The sequence below is a fragment of the Palaemon carinicauda genome, chromosome 8, assembly GCF_036898095.1.
Source record: "Palaemon carinicauda isolate YSFRI2023 chromosome 8, ASM3689809v2, whole genome shotgun sequence".
NCBI lineage: Eukaryota > Metazoa > Arthropoda > Malacostraca > Decapoda > Palaemonidae > Palaemon > Palaemon carinicauda.
The window spans coordinates 82,579,008-82,601,837 of NC_090732.1; the positions used below are offsets into that span (position 1 = coordinate 82,579,008).

Sequence of the window (22,830 nt, forward strand, 5' to 3'; positions counted from 1 at the left end):
AGCACGTCTACAATCATCATTGAACCATAGGTTGTCCTTCACTTGATACCTTAGCACAGGAGAAGGGATACACCTATCAATTATATTGACTAGATTCTCATTCAAAGGGACAACAGGATCAACACTACTATACAATTGTGACCAATTCAAGCCCAAAAGATCATGAAGAATCCCATTCCAGTCTCCTTGAGATTTCTTATAAACCTTACATGGTTATGATACATCAGGGACAGACTGCTCAGTCTTCACTACTAATGAAATCAAGGCATGATCTGATGTCCAACTGGAGAACCAACCTTACTTGTTGTAATGCCAGGGGAGTCAGTGTATACGAGGGCCAAGCAGTTACCAGATCTGTGAGTAGCTTCACTTATGATTTGCTCACATCCTGATTCAGAGGTAAAATCTAAAGGTTTTAAGCCATGGTGATCGGTAGGAGAAACAGAATTTAACCACTCCCTATGGTGAGCATTGAAATGACCAACAAAGAAAAAGAGGCATTTCTATCATCATCTTGTATCTTAGCCATAATGGTAACATGACAATCAAAGATAAAATCATTCATGTCTGGATTCCAGTAGATCGAACACAGTTAGAAGTTATGCCTCCCACAAACTTTTATTACCCGAATCTCGTGACATCTTGTGCTTCATTGCACTACCACCAGCAATCTGCTTATCAGCCATAGTTAACGTTATTGTAATTTATGGTAATGAAGCAAAAATACACTGGATTTAATACACACACAGCTACGATTATCACAATAGCAAACAATAGATTTTTAAAAAATCCGGTTGGTTCTGCAAGCCCTGGGTGGCAGTGGCTTGATCGTAACCTAGTTGGGAGCGGAGCTAATTTCAAAATAATAACTCCACAGAGTTATAACATGTTTTTTACTTACGGTAGATGCGTTCATAAGTCTGAAGGTTTGCAAATCGGATGTTTGTACCTTAAGGACTGTCTGTATATACTAAGTGTTATAAAGAATCCAGTTTTGCTTATCCTAATTACTGGGCTTATGGTGCTGTAGTAGCAGCTGATTATAAGGTCAAATAAAAGTAGGTTTGTTTTATTAATTGAGTAAATAAAGATTATTTTTAGGATCAAATTTTTTATTTGGAAATTAATGCTGGGTAAATTATATAAGAAATTAGGCATTAATAGGGTACTTTGAAACAATCTGAAGGTATTAAAATTTTAGGAATACTGTACACTCAGGGGAGTCAAGGTATTAGAAATTTAGGTTTGAGATGGTTTGTTACCATGATACTAGACAAGAGATAAGTCTATAGAGTATTAAATAAGTTTGTTATTTTAGGTCTATTAAGGGCCTATCTCTTCACTGACCCACTTTCATCAGAGTTTGGGAATTGTTTATAGGAACATTATTGAAGCTTAATAGAAATAAACAATAATGAAATTTGTTATTTCTATGCTCACCTGATGTTGTTGTACATACCCACCTTCCTCTCCACTGTCTAATGATGTAAAGAAGATGGGATTAGTGTCGACTTTCAAGACGAAGACAAAAAAGAGTATGGCCTACTCACACCAAGGTTATTGCCACTAGATTGTCTCACTGCTATACTAAAGTCTAACCCTATTGAAAGGAAAGAAAATGGGAATAATTTTTTTTTCTTTTTGTGGTCAACGTCGATGTAAGCAAGCTTCTAGAGAGAAGCAATATGAACATTGGTGAGTATAGAAATAACTAATCTTATCATTAAAATTTAGTTTTTGTGTAAGAATTTTCCTAACTTTCATTTGTATGTGAGGTTCTCTTTAGAATACTTGGTTTTTAATGGTTATCAGTATGTATACTGTCTAATGATAATTTGACCCCTCAAAGAATTTTTATTGATACAGAAATAGTTGTAAGTTATTGGGAACTTTCATGGGTTAATAATTCAGGAAGACATTTTATATTTTTATTATAAAAAGAAATGGGGATCCATATTTTTTTGTGATTACACTGTACTAACAACTCTTTATACTGTGGCAAATAATGTTTAGGGAGACAACAGTCCCATTATTTGCCCTGTTTCAAGGGCTTGACATTGGTAACTGCCTTTCATACGAATAGGGTATCTTGCAGAAGCATGCCTTACTGAATCGAATAGAAAACTGCACCTCTGAAGATGAGCGCCAGGAGCTTCATAGGATCTCATTAAGTCAAACACTCTTTGCCACGTTGTTACCTATCAAGTCTGTTGGTGTGCAGGTAAGACTTGTTTTATTATACTTTTATTGCAGCTTAAAATTATGTATTTTTTTTAAAGGTTTATTTGCTTCAAGCTATGAAATTGAAAAGGTGTATTTTTTCCCACAAATCCATTGCTTATAAAAGCCATATGTTTTGGTCAACAAATTGCCCCAAAACGTAATGTCTGTCAGTTTTAGATTAAAGGTTAAATGTGTCTGGTTTCAATTTCATCTGGAGAGATGTTCATCACAGTGTCAGCAGAGCAAGTCTAACCACAACAATAACCTCCCCATTAAACAACTTAAATTCATGGGCCAAGGCAAGACTTTATCGGCTGTCCATGATGATGCAAGACTTGCATCTTACTGCTATACTAGCCGAGTAGCCCCTGATATTTATATCTGGAATCCCAGTGTTTCCCACTAAATTGGGTCATCTTTTCTTTTCTTGGAGGAAAAATTATTGTGTTATGTAGGAACTCTTAGGCTGTCAGAACTAGCCTCAAGTATATTTTTTGTTAACATATTCTCAATTAGTTCAATTAAATATATCTTCACCTCCATCTTAATTTTAACAAAAAATTCACCATCAGAAAATTGACTTATCCAGTTTTCCTTTATTACCTGGGCCACTCAGTGCCCTAGTACAAGATATATGTAGTTGAGGACTTTTCATAGCCTACTCCTTGGGAGGTACTAGCATCTACTTTGATACCAACACTCGGCAGCTTATGAATACTAGTGGCTGAGCTTACTTTAGGAGTGACATAATTTCCCTACATTAGGATTGATGTGACCAATGCCAATTGTATCATGATGAAACTTTGTAAGCCTGTGCAGAAATTACTAATGTTGTATTGAAAATCTGTGTGCCTGGCGTTATAAGCATAATATGACGGTACCACATTATTATTCAACAGCAATTGATCCAGAAGCAGGAGGGATATATGATAAGAACACTTATTCCATTCTTCTATCTGTGAATCCTATTGTTTAAGGTATGAATCAGGATTGCAGAAAGGTGAATGTTAATGATTGAAGGAGCTGGACTGAATTGAGAGATTGAAGCTTGCTGGGCAGCATACAACTTTAATGAGCTGAATAACATCATTACATTCAACAGATTGTAACTTAGAGCAACTTAGCAAAACATTCAACAGTTAGCTTAGGCTTTAAAACTAGTTAGGTTAGGAACACTGCCACTGGCTGAATGAGTGTTAGCACCTTCAGACTACGTGAATTCGTGAACACTGAAATTTGAGATTTAAGTTTGTTAGTCTCATTACACCACCACCCATTTGAACCCTAATTTCTACAACACCTCTTAAGTCCACAATAGTAGTCTTATCCAAACTCTCCCCCTATTTAAATAGTATTTCCTTATACATTTCCAGAGTCCCTGTTAAGAACTTGTTTAAACATGAGTGTTATTTATTCATCCACGAGACTATCTGACAACTTATCTCATTCCAAACATCTACACTTTGAATACTATTGTTGTCCCTACTCGAGACCCAAAGGGAATGAGGATCTGTTTCCTCCAATAACAACCTGTTTGCAAAACATTTAGCATGAAAGACACCTTAAAACTTGTAATCAATAGTAGGAACAGAGAATCCCTTTTTATTTTCATCAATGTTTATCTCTGACCATGCATTTACTGCTTTCATTATGCTTTATGCATCTGGCCTAGATCTCTATAAACTAATTGAACCCCCTGTTAAAAGTCACATAATCATACACTAGCTCACTTGCGATAGTGAGATCAGGTGTCTGAAAAAAAGGGAGTGTTAGTTTTTAAATTGTAAAGAAAATCATTTAGATAAGTACAAGTCTATTTATTTTTAATAGCATTTTGAGTTAAGAAAATACAGTTCAGTACTTGTAATCATAATTAGATAAGAGTAAGATGGGACTGAGACTGTTATATAATTAGTACAGTCAGACCTCGCTTATCGCGATAGTTAGGTTACAGAAGTCGGGATGAATAAATGTTACACTAGGGTGGGCTAGCTCCTACCCTAAAAAGTTACTGCCCCTTGCCACAAGCGGGTGCCCAAGCTGATAATTAACACAGTAAATACTGCCTAATAGTTTTAATTTGGTTTTATAACAGTTTATATTCATATGTACAGTGTACAGAACATTTGCACACATGTAGACTATATACTGGACACAGTAAGGTTACAGTACAGTATTGTGCTAAGGTAAATTTTACAGTCGTCGTCGTCATCCCCTTACTGTTATGTATAGCAAAAGTTTTTCCTATTTAGTAATACTGTACTGTAACCTAGTACTCACTGATACTGTAATATACAGTATGTACAATAATATTACTACATTACAACCTAACTGTACTTACTGTAAATGTTCAGTCTTTTCGTTCAGACGACTGTAGCCGACGCCGCTACTCTAGAAGCATGACGCAACTTATGTGTTGTCTCTTGCGCAGTATGTTATCTATGCTTTCTTAAACAGAAATACAGCTTATTTTATAAATTAAAAACTTAAATATCTCGATAATCATTTTTACTTTTAAATAAATAAAGTCTGTACATTCGATCACTTTTCAACAGCTGATTCTCTCTCTCTCTCTCTCTCTCTCTCTCTCTCTCTCTCTCTCTCTCTCTCACATATATTCAGTTTTGTGTCGGAAGCATTGCATTCTAGAATATTACAATTATTTAAATAGTTAATTGATCTTTAATAAAACATATACCATATATTACCGTATCAAGGAGACCCCATGTAAACGGCGAACCCCAAAATTTCCTTAAAAAAGCATTTTTATTGTATACTCCATTTATTGGGCGGACAGCAATTTCAAGGCCAGCCTGTTACTACACTTTGGTTATAGATATTTGTTCCAACACGAATACTTACCTCGAACTACTTTCTTAGGAGTTACCTGTAATCTCCTCTCTACCGACCAGAGTTTTGTGTAGTATACCCCCAAACCCGTTTTCTATGGAGGGCTAACTCGGGAGTAAGAGAACGTGCCCCGAGGGTAGCTTTTGCGCTAGGTCGAGGTCCGCTTGGGTCGTGAGCGCCAGTAAGTTCTCTGGTCGCAACGTGACACCACGTCGCTCTCGTCTCTCTCGACCCTTTGTGTCCGCCGCGTGTGTCCCACGCGTTTACCGCGTGGTAACTTGTGCTTATCCCTTGTGTTCCTGTGCGTTCACTACCCTTCCTTGTGCTTCCCAAGTGTATTCCTTTGATTCTCTGCGTTCCTGTGTCTTGTGTTTGTGCGTTATGGAGCAGATCCGCGGTTGTCCTGGGCCTAGAGCCGGAAAATCGTGTGGAGCGTTCCTCTCCAAACCTGAAGTGGATCCTCACTCCCTTTGCTCTTCCTGTAGGGGCAAAGTTTGCTCTCCTTCGGATACATGCCTCGAGTGTGTTGGTTGGAGTGAAATTCAGTGGGTGCGTTACGGCACGAAGAAAAAGAAATCGTCGAAACGTTCACCCAGGAAATCTAGTGTTTCTTCGCCGCTACCGTCGCCCAGTGGACGGTCCGACGGGGCTTCTGTCTCTCCTTCCCCTACCCAGAGTAGGGGACGAGGTAAGTCCGTTGTGGGGAGAGAGCCGGGCGTTCTTCCCCAGGAGTCTGGTGAGTGTGAAGATGGAGTTGCGGGACCTTCTCGGGCTAGTGAAGAGCCTGGTAGTGCTGTGTCAGGGAGTTCTGGAGACTCGGCCCTTGTGCTTGGGGGGCACGTTTCCTCCGATGACCCCTTATGGTGTAGCAATGTTGTTTCTGTGTCTTCGCCCCCTTCGTGGGCCTGTGTTTCAGGTTCTTCGGCAGGCGGCGACAACCAGGGTAAGTTAGGCTCCGCAGTGAGTGATGCCTTCGGATGGAAGCTTCCTAAAACGCCATGTAAGTCCCCTATGCGGATGGAAGAGGGCCTGGATACCTGGTTCCCTAGTGTTGGGCGCCAACCCTCGTTCCTAACTCCTCTCACGGAAGTTCCGGAAACCTTCCTGCAACCCTCTACCTCGGGTACGCAATGAGTCGCGAAGTCCCCTGCGGCCCCCGCTTCTGCCCGCCGTACGGTGGGTACGGTGACGTCGGGCTCTTCGGATGGTGGGGAGTCATTCTCTTCGGGAGAGGAAGCCAGGAGGAAACATCGGCGTCGGAGGGAGCGGTCCAGGAGCAGGCGTTCCCGCTCAAGATCCCGTTCCAGGTACAGCAGGAGGCGGTCCCGCTCTCCACAGAGGAAACACAGGAGGAGTAGGTCACCCGATGGTGATTGGGTTTTCGTACCCCGTAAGTCGGAGATACAGTGTTCCCCGGACCGGCGGTCCAGGGATTTCTCGCCAAGGAGACCATCCTCCAGACATTGTTATGACCCTCGCAGGGAGAAACGCGAGAAGGCCTCTGCAGGCAGGCGTAAGACCGCGAAGCCTCCGGTTCACCCCGCCCAGCGGGGGGAACCGCGCTTCCTTACGGGCAGCCTGGCCGAATCAGCCCAGCTGGTGCGGCCCTCGGACTATAAGGAACGGTTCCCGCTGTCGGGTCAGCCCACGGGATCCGCGTCCTCGTCCCCCAGAGAGCATGATCGGACGCTAGTCCTCGCCGGTTCGGCGATGCCTGTCCTAACCCCCGTCCCTGGTGCGGAGGTCTCCGCCGGGGAAGACCAGTACCTCCGCAGGGGAGTGCCTGTTGTGCCAGGACCAAGGCTCCCGGTGGGAGTGCCCGGTGACCCGGCTCCCCGGGCCCAAGTCGAGGCTTCGGCCGACGGTAGGGAAGGTTCTCCGACGGAGGACTCTGCCTATAGAAAAGTAATTAGTCTGATCAGGAGACATCACAAGATCGAAGAACCGGCTGCTACCGATGAGGACTACTGGAGGTCCAGCCTTATCCGGTTGATGCAGGCTCCTGTCCAACCAAAAGCTTCCCTGGCACTTCCTGTGGCCCAAGATCTCGTCCTGGGACGAGAGCACGTTGATAGAGTGGTGGCAGGCAATGCCGAAGCTCCCAAGACGCAGAGCTCTTCGAAGTTGCTCCAGGGGCTCAAAACGCAGAGCAGGGTCTATGTGCCAGAAGGACAACGGCCGGGAGCCTGCAAAGTGGAACCTGCTTTCGATATTCTGGTACAGGGCGCCTCGGAGGACAGAGCCTCTACAGCCCCGATCTGTTTTTCTCCTTCGGAGGCTGCGATGATGGAAATGTCTAAGGACCTAGTGCACGTCTCCTCTTGGTTAGACTGGTGGGCTTCCACACTAGTGGGTGTGCAAGCTACTTATGACCTGACAGACCCAGAACAGCAAAGCCTCCTGAGGGAGCTTATCACCTCCGGGGGCAAGACTCTCAAGTTCCTCACCTACCAGTCTCTCGCCCTGTCAGCGAATTGGGTGCTTCGCAAGAGGGACACCATCCTGGCGAAGCTTTCCCGGAAGGTCCCAGACAGAGAGGCGAGGGCCATGAGGGGCCTTCCTTTGTGGGGTGACTCCTTGTTCCCCTTAAAGGAGTTGGAGGAGATCATGGAGAAGGTGGCTAAGAGGAAGGAAGTAAACGCGCCCAGGCCTACGCCGGTAAGGAGACCTCCCTACAAGAGGTCAGTCTCAGACAGTGCCGCGACGCCTCAGGCCCCTCCTAGCCGGACAAAGAGAGAAGCCCCTTCTTCCTCTTGGGCCTCAGCGCCTCAGCCCCCCCGTAGAGGAGCCCCAGCAGCGTCAGCCTCCTTTAGGACAGGTTATTCTGCCTCCAGGAGAGGCCGTTCAGGCCGCTCCTCCAGGAGGAGATAGAGTGGGAGGCCCCCTATTCCTGCCCAAGCCTCAGGTTGGGGGATGCCTCAGACTATATTGGCAAGCATGGAAAGCTCACGGAGCAGAGCCCTGGACAGTGTCCGTACTGAAGGAGGCCTACAGGTTACCGTTCTTAGCAGAACCTCCCCCTCTAATTCCGGCCAGCCAGTCGGAGTGGTTGGTACCCAAGGACCCGTTGAAGAGGGCCGCCCTTCAAGAGGTGTCCACCATGTTGGAGAAGGGCGCCATGGAGGAGATCCTACACCCAGGACCAGGTTTCTACAGTCGACTGTTCCTGGTGGAAAAAGCGACGGGGGGGTGGAGGCCGGTGATAGATCTGTCGGCTCTCAACAAGTTCATAAGGAAGACAGAGTTCAAAATGGACACTCCGAAGTCAGTCCTGCTGTCCTTGAGGGAGAAAGATTACATGATGACCATAGACCTCAAGGACGCTTACTTCCAGATTCCGGTCCACCCCTCGAGTCGAAAGTTTCTCCGGGTGAAATGGGGTACCCAGATCCTGCAATTCAAGACCCTTTGCTTCGGATTGTCAACAGCTCCCCAGGTATTCATGAGAGTCTTCACGACAGTCTCAGTGTGGGCTCACGAGCGAGGCATTCGCCTCATCCGGTACCTGGACAACTGGTTGCTTCTTTCCTCCTCGAAGGACGTCTTGAAGGAGCAAGGGATGAAACTTCTCCAGTTTAGCAAGGGTCTGGGTATCATGATCAATGCGGAAAAATTGAACCTATCCCCCTCCACCAGAATGACCTATTTGGGGATGACACTGGATACCCTTCTAGTAAAAGCATTTCCGTCGGAGGACAGAATAAGCAATCTGATGAAGATCCTTCTTCCGTTCCTGTCGGGGCAACCCAGGAGGGCGAAGGACTGGCAAAGACTAATAGGGCATCTGGTGTCGTTGGAAAAACTGGTTCCCCAGGGGAGACTCAGACTCAGAGCCGTCCAATGGAACCTGAAGAACTTCTGGTGCCAACTGGACTCGCAACAGAAATTAATCCCAGTCCTACCAAACACAATACCCTCCCTGGAATGGTGGCATTGCCGGTCGAACTCGCTCAAGGGGATGCCCTTCGCGAACGACCCTCCCGAGTTACTTCTTTTCACAGACGCCTCCAACCAGGGATGGGGTGCCCATCTCCTCAACGGGACGGCGAGAGGAACCTGGATGGACGGGGAGAAGGACCTACACATCAATGTCCTAGAGTTGAAGGCAGTCCAGAAAGCTTGCCTGCACTTCGTCGATCTACTAAGGGGAAACACTGTGGCGTTGATGTGCGACAACGCCACAGTGGTAGCGTACATAAAGAAACAAGGAGGTTTGAAATCAAGGGAATTGTGCGATCTCGCCCTAGAGATCCTAGATTGGGCAGAAACGAACCAGGTTGTGTTATTGGCAAGGTTCATCCCAGGGAAAAAGAACGTTCTAGCTGACGGTCTCAGCAGGATGGGTCAAATAGTAGGGACAGAATGGTCCCTCCTTCCAGAAGTAGCCAAGCTCATCATCCAACGTTGGGGTTCCCCGGTGATGGACCTCTTTGCAACCAAACTGAACGCGCAACTTCCCGTGTATTGTTCTCCTGTCCCAGACCCAAGGGCAGCCTTGGAGGATGCCTTTCAGCACAAGTGGGACAACCTAGACTTGTACGCTTTTCCCCCCTTCACGTTGATAAGGCAAGTACTCAACAGAGTAAGGACTGCCCGAAACTTAAGGATGACTTTGGTAGCGCCCTGGTGGCAGAAGAGAGAGTGGTTCGCAGACCTAAAATACCTGGCGAGTCACCCTCCATGGCCACTCCCCGACAGGTCAGATCTTCTACGACAGCCGCACTTTCTCAGGTTTCACGACAACCCACAATCTCTACGCCTTCATGCCTGGAGACTATCGAGCGGCTGCTGAAGAAAGAAGGGTATTCAGCAGCTACGGCTAAGAGGATGTCGCTATACCTGAGAAGGTCGTCGGCAGCGGTCTACCAAGCGAAGTGGGCCTCTTTCACGAAGTGGTGCGCTTCGAGGCGCATTAAGCCCCTCAAAGCCTCGGTCCCAGACATAGCAGACTTTCTGGTATATCTCAGGGACGAGATAGGAATGTCAATCCCAGCTATGAAAGGAGTGCGAGCTACCTTGGGTCAAGTCTTCCTTCTGAAGGGCATCGACCTGGGTTCCTCTAGACACATCTCGATGCTTGTCAGGAGCTTTGAGCAGTCCTGCTCCCCACAAGCAGTTAGGGTGCCTCAGTGGGACTTAGCTAGGGTCCTGAAGATGTTAAGTGGCCCCCCCTTCAAGCCAATGAAAGATATCGTAGACAGGGATCTCACTCTCAAGACAGTCTTTTTGCTAGCCTTGGCTTCTGCAAAAAGAGTAGGGGAGATCCATGGGCTGTCTTATGACGTCTCTCATTCGAAGGGGTGGAAAGAGATCTCTTTCAAGTTTGTTCCTTCATTTGTGGCGAAAACCCAGAACCCAGCTGTCTGGGACCCAAAATTTGAAGGTTTCTCTCTGCCAGCTATCCCTAGGACGGGGAATTTTGAGGATTTGAGATTATGCCCGGTCCGTGCCATTAGAAAATACCTTGAAAGGACTGCTCATCTCCGGCCAGGCATCAAGAGCCTTTTCGTCTCCACAGGTGTTACTAAGAAACAGGTATCGAAGAATACCATCTCCTTCTGGTTGAGACAAGTTATTGCCAGGGCCTACAAGGAAGGACTGGCCTTACCAGGCGCTCCCAAACCCCATGACATCAGGGGTCTGAGCACGTCCTTAGCCTTTTAGAAAAACATGGCAGTGGGTCAGATCCTTCGTGCAGGTACCTGGTCGAACCAGTCAACCTTTACTGCCCATTACCTCAAGGACTACTCAAGGAGGTCCTTAGACGGGTTCTCCATTGGAACAGTCATCTCCGCGCTCCAAGTGATTTAACGGTAAAAGCCCCAGGCTCAATCGTGGATAGCAAACAGGGAGACAGGTTCGTTCCCTTTCACCCTAATCCCCGTTTTTTCCCTATCCTTATCGGAGATAACCCTCTTGTAACCATTGGATAACACGTCTCTGCAACTGCATTACTGGATTCAACATCAGAAGAAGTTTTTCAAAGGGTGAGTACTTAGACACTAACGTGAGCTCTTTGTGTAGTTACCCTATCGTCCGTTTTCCTAGTATGTTTTGTTTTTATACCTAGGCCTCTTGGCTTCCGCTTGCTGGGTCTGAGGGTCAGGAAGGCACTCCCACCTCCTAAAGTGTAAGTCTCCTAAGAAAGTAGTTCGAGGTAAGTATTCGTGTTGGAACAAATCAAAAATTTTAAGTAATTTTTATTTTTCCTAACATACTTACCGAGAACTACTTTCGGGTAATGGCCCTCCCTACCTTCCCCGAGTGCCTCTCTGCCCTTGCGAGAATTGTGCAACATCCGAAGAACTTACTGGCGCTCACGACCCAAGCGGACCTCGACCTAGCGCAAAAGCTACCCTCGGGGCACGTTCTCTTACTCGCGAGTTAGCCCTCCATAGAAAACGGGTTTAAGGTATACTACACAAAACTCTGGTCGGTAGAGAGGAGATTACAGGTAACTCCTAAGAAAGTAGTTCTCGGTAAGTATGTTAGGAAAAATAAAAATTACTTAAAATTTTTGATTTTTTCACAATTTTTATTCATGATAACATCTTTACTAAAAGCTCTTAGTATCATTGGTTATCACTTGCATGTGTAAATGCGTTTGTTTGTTCGACATGATTGCCGATGAAACGTAAACAAAACTTTTTCTGTTTTAGGCAGCGATTTTAAGAAAAACATGGCATAAAATCACTCATATTTCATTTATGCTGAATTTCTAACCTATACACAGATGTGTAAATTCGTTCGTTTGTTCGTTATGATCGGCGATGGAACTTGAACTAAGCAATGAATTCGGTTCAGCAAAAGTATGATATAAAATAATCTTTAATTCATTTTGGATTTATAAGTATACAGCAAAAGCATTTCAACCAATTTAGACAAAACGGAGGAAGATTAGTGCTACTGCACTAGTAGTGCAAACGAAAGAGAGAGAGAGAGAGATAACCCAGTGAGCAAAGGAAGTAAGGAAATAAATAAACAATATAAGAAGTAATTAACATTTAAAATAAAATATTTTAAAAACATTAACATAAAAACATATTTCATGTACATACATACATACATATACCAAGGCACTTCCCCCAATTTTGGGGGTTAGCCAACATCAAACAAATGAAACAAAAAAGGGGACCTCTCCTCTCTATGTTCCTCCCAGCCTGACAAGGGACTCAACCAAGTTCGGCTGGTACTGCTAGGGTGTCACAGCCCACCTTCCCCCGTTATCCACCACAAATGAAGCTTCATAACGCTGAATCCCAGCAGGGCCTACCAGAACTGCGTCACAATCACTCGCCATTCATTCCTCTTTCTAGCACTCTCTCTTGCCCCTCTCACATCTATCCTCCTATCACCCAGAGTTTTCTTCACTCCATCCATCCACCCAAACTTTGGCCTTCCTCTTGTACTTCTCTCATCAACCTTTGCATTCATCACCTTCTTTAGCGGACAACCATTTTCCATTCTCTCAACATGGCAAAACCACCTCAACACATTCATATCCACTCTAGCTGCTAACTCATTTCTTACACCCATTCTCACCCTCACTACTTAACTCCTAACCCTATCTACTTGAGATACACCAGCCATACTCCTTAGACACTTCATCTCAAACACATTTAATTTCTGTCTCTCCATCACTTGCATTCCCCACAACTCCGAGCCATACATCACAGTTGGTACAATCACTTTCTCGAACTCTTTACATTCATGCCCAACCCTCTATTTTTTACTACTCCCTTAACTGCCCCCAACACTTTGCATCCTTCATTCACTCTCTGACGTACATCTGCATCCACTCCATCATTTGCTGCAACAACAGACCCCAAGTACTTAAACTGATCCACCTCCTCAAGTAACTCTCCGTTCAACATGACATTCAACCTCGCATCACCTTCCCTTCCCGTACATCTCATAACCTAACTCTTACCCACATTAACTCTCAACTTCCTTCTCTCACACACCCTTCCAAATTCTGTCACTAATTGGCCAAGCTTCTCTTCCTTGTCTGCAACTAGGACAGTATCATCTGCAAACAACAACTGAATTACCTCCCATTCATGATCATTCTCGTTTACCAGTTTCAATCCTCGTCCAAGCACTCGAGCATTCACCTCTCTCACCACTCCATCAACATACAATATATTTTATGTATGAAATATAAACTATAAAAAGTTATGTCAGCCTGTTCAACATAAAAACGTTAGCCTCAAGTTTGAACTTTTGAAGTCCTACTGATTCAACTACTCGATTAGGAAGATCATTCCACAACTTGATCAGAACTGGAATAAAACTTGTAGAATACTGTGTAGTATTGAGCCTCATGATGGAGAAGACCTGACTATTAGAATTAACTGGATGCCTAAGATTACGAACAGGATGGAACTGTCCGTGAAGATCTGAATGTAAAGGATGGTCAGAATTATACAAAATCTTATGCAACATGCAGAATGAACTAATTGAATGACTGTGCCAGAGACTAATATTTAGATCAGGAATAAGAAATTTAATAGACACTAAGTTCCTGTCCAACAAATTAAGATTAGTATCAGTAGCTGAAGACCAGACAAGAATAATACTCGAAATTAGACTAAAAGGAAAAATTTAGTGTGATCTTTTATTTAATTACTGAAATGAAAGAAAAATAAATTGCAGTGTTTAATATCATATGTAGTAGCATTGTTCGTTCGTACGTACCAAAAAGTACTGTTCATTGTTTTTTTAACTTTAATAAATACTTATTGATATAAAATTAATTTAAATGAAGAACCATTAAACTAATAGGAAAATATGTTACAATCTGTTATTTTTATTTACTGAAATGAAAGAAAAATAAATTGCTAATGCATCTGACATGCATATGTAGTAGTATTGTGCATTCATACATTCATTAGTTTTGTTTATTGTGTTTTTTAACCTAAAAATGTACTTATTGATATAAAATTCATTGCAAATAAATAATCATGAGATTAAAAGGAACAATATGAGATAGAGAGAGAGAGTGCGCGATGTGTGAGTAGGGACAAAGAGCGGCGTGTGAGTAGGGGGAGAGGGGTGTGTGAGGATGGGGACGGGAGCGAGGTGGGTGACAGCTGACAGTGGTGACAAGAGTGATGCGTCATAGTGTGAATGCATATGGGTAATAACTTATTTTACTATAAAATAAATACAAGTAGAGTTAGAATGTTTTTTTTTATTGTTTCTGTGACCTTCTAATATATCAATGATGTGTTTGTACAAATTTCATAGTAGCAAAATCCAAAAATAGACAGACTTTCCCATGTCCAGAAATGTAACACCACCTATTACCATTATTTTTTATAGAGAAATTATGTTCATTTAACATGATTGCCGTTAACACAACATCTACAGGAACATAACCCTCGTGTTAACGGGGAGTTGACTGTATATAATAGAGTATCACTGGAGTGCATCTTGAGCGGCATCTGAAACTTTCATAAGCCATTCAACGTTCTTGTCCCATAATTTGAGCTTTGTCAGGCCCTCCTCAATTAGAGCAAATGATTCTGCCCTTAATTTATATCTTAATCCCTTTGTAAGTTTTTCAACCATTTCTAATTCTACTTAATCAGCTTTCTCTTCCTCTTTTCTTTGAGCTTCCAGTTCTATAGTGTCATCATTTTATCTTATGATGAACTTCAAGCAGTTCAAAAAATTAATGTTCTTATTATTCCAATAGCAGCTTTTAATCAAGGTTAACAAGCTGTGAAGACTATTTTTAATTTCTCCTCCATTTTGAAACCTAAGAAAATCAAAAAAACTGCGTGCACACTTTCTTCCACACCCCATTCGTGGTTGCAGTCGTAACATAGAGCCTTGAAAATTTGTCTTTCCAAAACTACAGTAAGGTTATTTTTCTGTCTTCAGTCACATTCACTGGTTGCTGAAAAGTGTGAATTTAATATTATTTTTTGAAAAATTATTGTTACTTCCTTTACCATAGGCTGGTGACTGTATTTGTGGGAAGAAAAAGTTTGGCAGGAGAAGAATCTGAAGTAATTGAAGAACTCAATAGTGTACGAGAGCAAGAAAGTTGAATATCTATAAACTCATCACTAACTTGATGGGTAAGGGAGTATTTGGCATGTCATATCATTATGCATTCTGCAAAAGACAACTAATCTCTCTGCTCATCATTAACTTGCTCTTTTCAGCTGTTATGAAAAGGTAATATCAGTCATTCTGTTTGAAATATACTTCTCAAAACGATAACTTAAAAACTAACAAAATCAACTGAGAAGACAACTCTAAATGCAGTAAACATTTATCCCAATCTGAAAGGATGTTATGTTTGATGTAGTTAAAAAAGTGCTTTCCCTAACTAAGAATTGAATGCTACCAAATCCAAAAAGGAATCTTCTAAGGAAAGTTATTACAAAACTCTCCCAACTTGAATACAATACCTAGAATCTCATTAGTCAACCAATTTTTGGAATAATGAGGTCAAGATTGGAAATCAGATTGAAATCTAAGACAATATTATCCAGCTGATGAGTCCTATACAAGTCAGCATGTCTGTTATAAAAGACATATGTAGAGGCAATCTTAGTTGATTCTGATCCTGTCCAAATGCTTGGAATATTTTCTATCTAATTTTTCCTCATTTTAGAAATAAAAGTTGAATGCATTGGCATAGAACTCTTCCCAGGTTCTCTCATTTTCCATGTTCTTTAGTACCTATGGTGGACTTATTCTTGTTGAAGTCACATGCAATGTTTATGGTCTTTTCCCGTTTTCTACTCTGAGTTTCATTTTCATTTACATAGATGTTTCACCCGTCTTCTGGCAGCAGTTACTATCCAACAACTTGCTTGACAATAGTTTACAGTCCTATTTTGACACAAATAACCGGTGAGGCAGATATCAACAAACACACAACTTTCAGCATGGCTATCTAACTTACTAGATAGTCGCACTGTTTGGAAATCATCCATAATTTTTTTTAAATATCAATGTTTTACATTTTTTTTTGCACATTCTTATTGGTAGATGTTGGTAAGTTCGACGTTTGTATGGTGGGTGGTTACTGTGTAAGGAAATGTGAGGTCTAGGAGTGTCATTAAAGGTGCCAGCATGTACTGTTGGGAAATTTATTTGTTCACTAATTTTTATTTTTTCATTTTTTAGAATTACCTTTGGGTTTAATTTTACCATCATCATCTAGGGAGTTCTTCCATTGTTTTTCAATGCTTTACCAATCTTGCTATTAGGATTATGTACACCTATTTATAAAGAACTCTCTTGAGTGATTGGACTATATAACATCAAAATTATTTTTAAAGCTATGAAATTTGTTATAGATTAAAATACCCTAGGGTATGATTATTTTGTCACTAACTATTCAAGAACATGCTAAGATTTTATTCTTTCTTCCTATAAAGTTTTCTGCACAGCTAGTTTGTTTAATATCCAATTTATTTTAATTTTCTCTCTAACAGTCATAAAATATACACAATTATTTATCATAAGTTGGTTAAAATTTAAACATCACTGTGTCTGGGGATTTGAGCTCAAAGGTTTTGAAAATTTGTTTTGTTTTATGTATGCTGATTTGAAGAAAAAAAGTGTTTCTTATTTTTCTATAGGCATTGTGATTTTCAATAAGTTAATTTGCTCATCCTCCTTTGTTACTTTTGATAATTAATTATTTAGATTTGTATAGAAGCTAAAAGATGTAAAAGATTTCAAAAAAAGAAAATTGTCTTTTTTTTTTAAAAGAGAAAAAAGAAAAATTGTTTAAGCCATAAATACTTAACAAAGTATTATTCATTGCAGGGAGACTGTCGTACTTACAGCTACGTTGTTGGTTTATCATGCGACTCTGATCCTGTTTGGGAAGACTTGATTTTGTTAGCGAGGATAATACCCAAAATCTGTCATAACATAAATAGAATTTGTTTTATTTTTGGTGGTGCAGTAAAAGACCCAGTTCATGATGTGACACCCACCACATTAACAAATGGTGTTTTGGCTACTTTACGGCAGGCAGATTTTCTTGCAAATCAGGTACTGTACTCATTCTTCAATTTTTTTGACATGTTACCTACCTAACTTCTCAAGTTAAAGCTTTATGCATTCATACCATTACTGTTTTTATTAGTTATGATTAAGTGAACAATAGTTGATTTGCTTTGTAATAATGTTTTTCAATTTCTAGGTACTAGCTGAATCTGGTTTCATGGAAAAATTATCGCAGATGCCTATTGTTTTAATCCCCATACACTTTGATCGGGACACTGTAACCAGGGCACCTTCTTGTCAGCGTTCCATTGTACTGAGACCTTTCATTACTCATGATTTCATGACTGGTATCCCTGCATTACCAGGGAAACACATTACACCAGAGGTATGTTGATTTTTTTATGACAATGTAATACCTTTACAGTAGTGACTCACTGGGTAGATATTACAAGATCTACTTTTCATAGGGAAAAAGTATGTAATTGTTCCCTTGAAATTTAGTGTATGGTAAGTGATAATTTTTTCTTAATGATTTTATGCTAGACTCCACCCTTAATATTTTATTCAGTGTTTAGAGCTGTAACCAATTTATGTTGTGTTCAATTTCTGCTTTTGAATTTCCATCCAGTCCAGATCTTCAGCGATACCCTTTCCTTATTTGTAATTGATCTTTTTGGTTTACTCCAGCAATGTTTTGAACTAATTTATGATTGCCGTTACTCTTCTTTAGAATACTGTATCAATTTTGTGGAAAGTGGCCGTGTCTTTACTGTGAAGAGAAATAAGCTTTATACATATCCTGTTGAATCTATTCACTAATAGGATATTCATATTTATCAGTATTTTGGTCTAGAAATTTTAAACGCAATTTAGATTGTTGGTGTCGTTTAAAATACTTCCTCGGATTAAGTTTTTGAATCATCAGCATCTCCTATGCCTATTGATGCGAAGGGCCTATATCTTGAACTTTTAAATCAATACTTCCCCATTCATTATCTCCTACCTCATGCTGCATAGTCCTCAGCCATGTAGGTCTGGGTCTTCCAACTCTTATAGTGCTTTGTGGAGCCTAGTTGAAAGTTTTGTGAACTAATCTCTTTAGGGAAGTGCAAAGAGCATGCCTAAACCATCTTCATCTACCCTTCTCCATGATTTCATCCACATATGTCACTTGAGTAATCTCTCTTCTAGTTTCATTTTTAATCTTGTCCTGGCAATTAACTCCCAATATCCTTCTGAGGGTTTTATTCTCAAATCTACAAATCTGTTGGATATTGTTTCATTGTTATACCATGACTCGGATCCATACAGTAAAACCGATCTCACTAAACCGATACTTGTATATAGCCTGATTTTTATATGTAATTTCAGGCGATTTGATTTCCATATTGTCTGATATGTTTTTTTCAATCTTTTATTAAATTAGAATTCTAAAGATCCTTTATTAATATATTAGATCATAGTTCCTAAATATTTAAATGATTCCCCTTCATTAATCCTATCTCTCTCTAATGATATTTCATCTTCCATTGCAAATTCCAATCTCATCATCTCTCTTTATCTTGACCTCAACATCATGTGATATTTCATGCATGTTGATAAGCAAACTTCGCAAGTCGTGTGGTTTTCTGCTAATAAGGACAGCATCATCAGCATACTTTGTCAGCTAATTTCATGTTACCAGTCCTTCTCTGCCATCCCCAACTGTTCTATGCATTAGAAAATCCATGAGGAGGATAAACAACATAAGTGACAACACATCCCCTTGGAGTACTCCGCTGTTTACAGTAAATTCATTAGATAGGGCTTCACTAACATTAACTTTGCACTCGCTATGCTCATGAACAGACATGATAAAATTTTCATATTTAAGAGGAACTCCCTAACACAAGATTCTCCTCAAAATTGGTTGGTGCACACTATCAAAGGATTTTTTCATAGTCAACAAATGCCATCAAATGTGGATTTCTATATTCTATGCATTGCTATACCACATGTCTTAAAATGAAAATTTGGTTAGTACACCTTCCACCTTTTCGAAATCCTGCTTGTTTATCTTGGTTATTCATCAATTTTCTCTCTAATTGCTTAAGAATTAGCAAGCTATATATTTCATGACAACTGATATGTGATGCCTCTAATTATTGCAATCAGTCAGATCTTTTTTTTGTCATTTTCACCAACACTCCTAGCTCCCATTCATCAGGTTTTGTCTCCTCACGCCACACACTATAAAATAATCTTTTGAGTATTTTGGGAGTCACTTCATTTTTGGCCAATATCATCTCAGCAGTTATTTCATCGTATCCATGGGCTTTCCATCTCTTGAAATTTTTTAATGATATTAGTATTATTGTTATTACTTCTAAGCTACATCCCTAGTTGGAATGCAGAATACTATAAGCCCAAGGGCTCCAACAGGGAAAGTAGCCCAGTGAGGAAAAGAAACAAGGAAAAATGAAATATTTTAAGAACAGTAACAACATAAATATCTCATATATAAACTATAAAAACTAATAAAACAAGAAGAGAAATGAGATAGAACAGTGTGCCTGAGTGTACCCTCAAGCAAGAGAACTCTAATCCAAGACAGTGGAAGGCTATGGTACAGAGGCTATGGCACTACCCAACAGTAGAGAACAATGGTTTGATTTTGGAGGGTCTTTTTAGAAGAGCTTCAACTTCAAACTCACTGAGTTCATTCATGGCCTCATCAAGGTCTACATCAGCTTCAGTTATATCAGTCAAATTATTGTCTTCATATCTCCAATTCATGACCTCACGAAAGTGTTCTATCCAACGTTGCCTTTCTTCATCTTCTGTTTTCAATACCAGGTCATTTATGCACTAATAGTGTCTTTTCTATTTATCAACCTTTGTAGTTTCTCCCTTGACTATATTATTATTTCAATAAAACTTCCCTGAAATTCCTTTTATATTCACTTCTGTAAATAGCGCGGGCATATTATAAAATAATAATAAAAATTATAATAGAACTTTAAGAGGCATGTACTACCGTATTTCCCAACGAAAAATGCAGTGGAGGATGGTATATTATTGTAAACAATGCTTTCTATTCAACGCCAAGGTTTGGATGCTCATTCACCTGTTTGGCCTCATTCTGCTATTTCAGGTTATTTTCCTGTTCACACTAGTTTAAGATCAGTTTATTAGAGTTGTATAGGAATCATGGCTTTATTAAGTAGAGTTCGTGAGAATTGCAAAATAAATACTGAAAGTTAGTTTCAGGAAATTAGATGTGCATTTGATTAGTGTTGCTTGCTGAGGATTTATGTGTACCTCATATTTGTTGGACAGGAATTTATTGTCTACTAAACTTCTCGTTCCTGATCTAGATATTAATCTCTGGCACAGTCATTTAGTCAGTTCGTTATGCATGTTGCATAAGATTTCTCATAATTGTGACCATCCTTTATGTTCAGATCTTCCGGACAGTAATGGCCTGTTGGTAATGCTAGGTATGCAGTTAATTCTAATACAGGTAGTTGTCGACTTATGACCGAAATAGGGACCGAGAGAATAGGTCAATCTGGGCGCACGTTGAACTCAAAAAGTAAAGTATCCGTAGATTTATTACACTGCGTCATGATTCGCCAATCATCCAAGTCATTTTATCAATATTTTCTTACTGAATATCATTATTTGATTTTATTATTCCAATGGATATATGCTCTAATAAAGCATTACTGGATTCTATTTTTCAATTTCGGAAGCATAACAATAACCAATTTCCAACTTTTTTATTTACCTTTGGGTGTTATCAGCTATGCTGCTGATCTGAAGGTCCTGCTACCATATCAAGATAATGCGAACGTACGAATGGTGTATTGTTTATATAATTTTTTAATTTATTTGAAATATATTCATGATGAATATTACATCAACACCAGTATGTAACAGGATATCAAAGTCTTCCTATAGTTCGTTTATAGCCACTATTAATCGTACAAATATATTTCTCTCTCTCTCTTGCTCTCTCCCTGCGCATTTGTGCGCGCGTGCGTATGGCTAGTTCCTTTTTAAACCTTCCACAGTATTTAAATTTTAGTTCATTATTAAGCCTTCATATTTCATTAGAATTTGTGATTAATTGTGTTTTACTAAAGCATGTTTATATTAAATTTTTCAATTTAGGGATCATCAACTAATCTCAAGGTATACCCACCGTATCTCGATTATGCTCACATAGTGTTTTATATAATTTTCTTACTCGAAATATCTTCCTCAGGAATATTGCTTCAGCACCTATTTGTTATAGGATATAGTGTACATACAGTTCATTAATAGCCTTAATATGACTAACACTCTCTCTCTCTCTCTCTCTCTCTCTCTCTCTCTCTCTCTCTCTCTCTTCTCTCTCTCTCTCTCTCTCTCTCTCTCTCTCTCTCTCTCTCTCTCTCTCTCTCTCTCTCTCTTTTTTGTTTATGACGTGATATATTGGCTTTATGTCTGTCGTAAGTATTTTGATAACATCTCTTAGTTATGGAGCTGTTGATTTTCTTCCGTAGTGAAGTAAATGTAAGGTGTAACTTAACCCTTTTACCTCCGGGGTATTTGGAAATTTCCAACCCTTAACCCCCAGGGGGTTATTTTTTTCCAAGCACATTTTGCAGTATATTTTTTTTTAATTGCTCTAACAGCCTTAATTTTTTTCATAGAGAGGTCAGGTTGGTCTCATTCTCTTGGAAAATGCCTGAATTTTCTCAAAAAATTATCAAAAAATATGAAAAACTAATTTTTATAGCATTTTTTTGCAAGGACGTACCGGTACGTCCATGGGGGTAAAGGGATGGCTTTTGTGAAACGTACCAGTACGTCCGTTGGGGGTAAAAGCGTTAATATTAACTGGCTTGTACTGTACTGGTTGCGGACGCGGAAGAGAAGCTCGGCCGATTAGTGACAGAATTTGGAAGGGTGTGTGAGAGAAGGAAGTTGAGAGTTAATGTGGGTAAGAGTAAGGTTATGAGATGTACGAGAAGGGAAGGTGGTGTGAGATTTAATGACATGTTGAATGGAGAGTTACTTGAGGAGGTGGATCAGTTTAAGTACTTGGGGTCTGTTGTTGCAGCAAATGGTGGAGTGGAAGCAGATGTACGTCAGAGAGTGAATGAAGGATGCAAAGTGTTGGGGGCAGTTAAGGGAGTAGTAAAAAATAGAGGGTTGGGCATGAATGTAAAGAGAGTTCTGTATGAAAAAGTGATTGTACCAACTGTGATGTATGGATCGGAGTTGTGGGGAATGAAAGTGACGGAGAGACAGAAATTAAATGTGTTTGAGATGAAGTGTCTAAGGAGTATGGCTGGTGTATCTCGAGTAGATAGGGTTAGGAACGAAGTAGTGAGGGTGAGAACGAGTGTAAGAAATGAGTCGGCAGCTAGAGTGGATATGAATGTGTTGAGGTGGTTTGGCCATGTTGAGAGAATGGAAAATGTCTGTCTGCTAAAGAAGGTGATGAATGCAAGAGTTGATGGGAGAAGTACAAGAGGAAGGCCAAGGCTTGGGTGGATGGATGGAGTGAAGGAAGCTCTGGGTGATAGGAGGATAGATGTGAGAGAGGCAAGAGAGCTTGCTAGAAATAGGAATTTTTATTTTTTCTCATTTGTTTGATGTCGGCTACCCCCTAAAATTGGGTGAAGTGCCTGGGTATATGTATGCATGTATGTTGTATCATGCCTCACTGCACCTGTAAGATTCTTTTTGACGGAGGTAGTGGGTTGGCCCTGGCACCAGCCTCTTGTTGAAATACTATCCCTA

General features: G+C 40.7%; 1 protein-coding gene across 5 annotated transcripts in view; it reads left to right on the top strand.

Annotated features, from left to right (window-relative positions):
- The window catches only part of bur (GMP synthase burgundy), a 266,584-nt gene that overhangs the window by 212,966 nt on the left and 30,788 nt on the right, over positions 1 to 22,830 (top strand). For 4 of the 5 annotated variants that reach the window (XM_068378694.1, XM_068378693.1, XM_068378692.1 and 1 more), the window contains 3 exons: positions 2,084 to 2,221; positions 16,870 to 17,100; positions 17,252 to 17,440. In XM_068378694.1, the coding sequence (XP_068234795.1) occupies positions 2,084 to 2,221; positions 16,870 to 17,100; positions 17,252 to 17,440 (558 nt within the window). The remainder of the gene's footprint in view (positions 1 to 2,083; positions 2,222 to 16,869; positions 17,101 to 17,251; positions 17,441 to 22,830) is intronic. The other variant, XM_068378691.1, reaches the window with a different exon arrangement.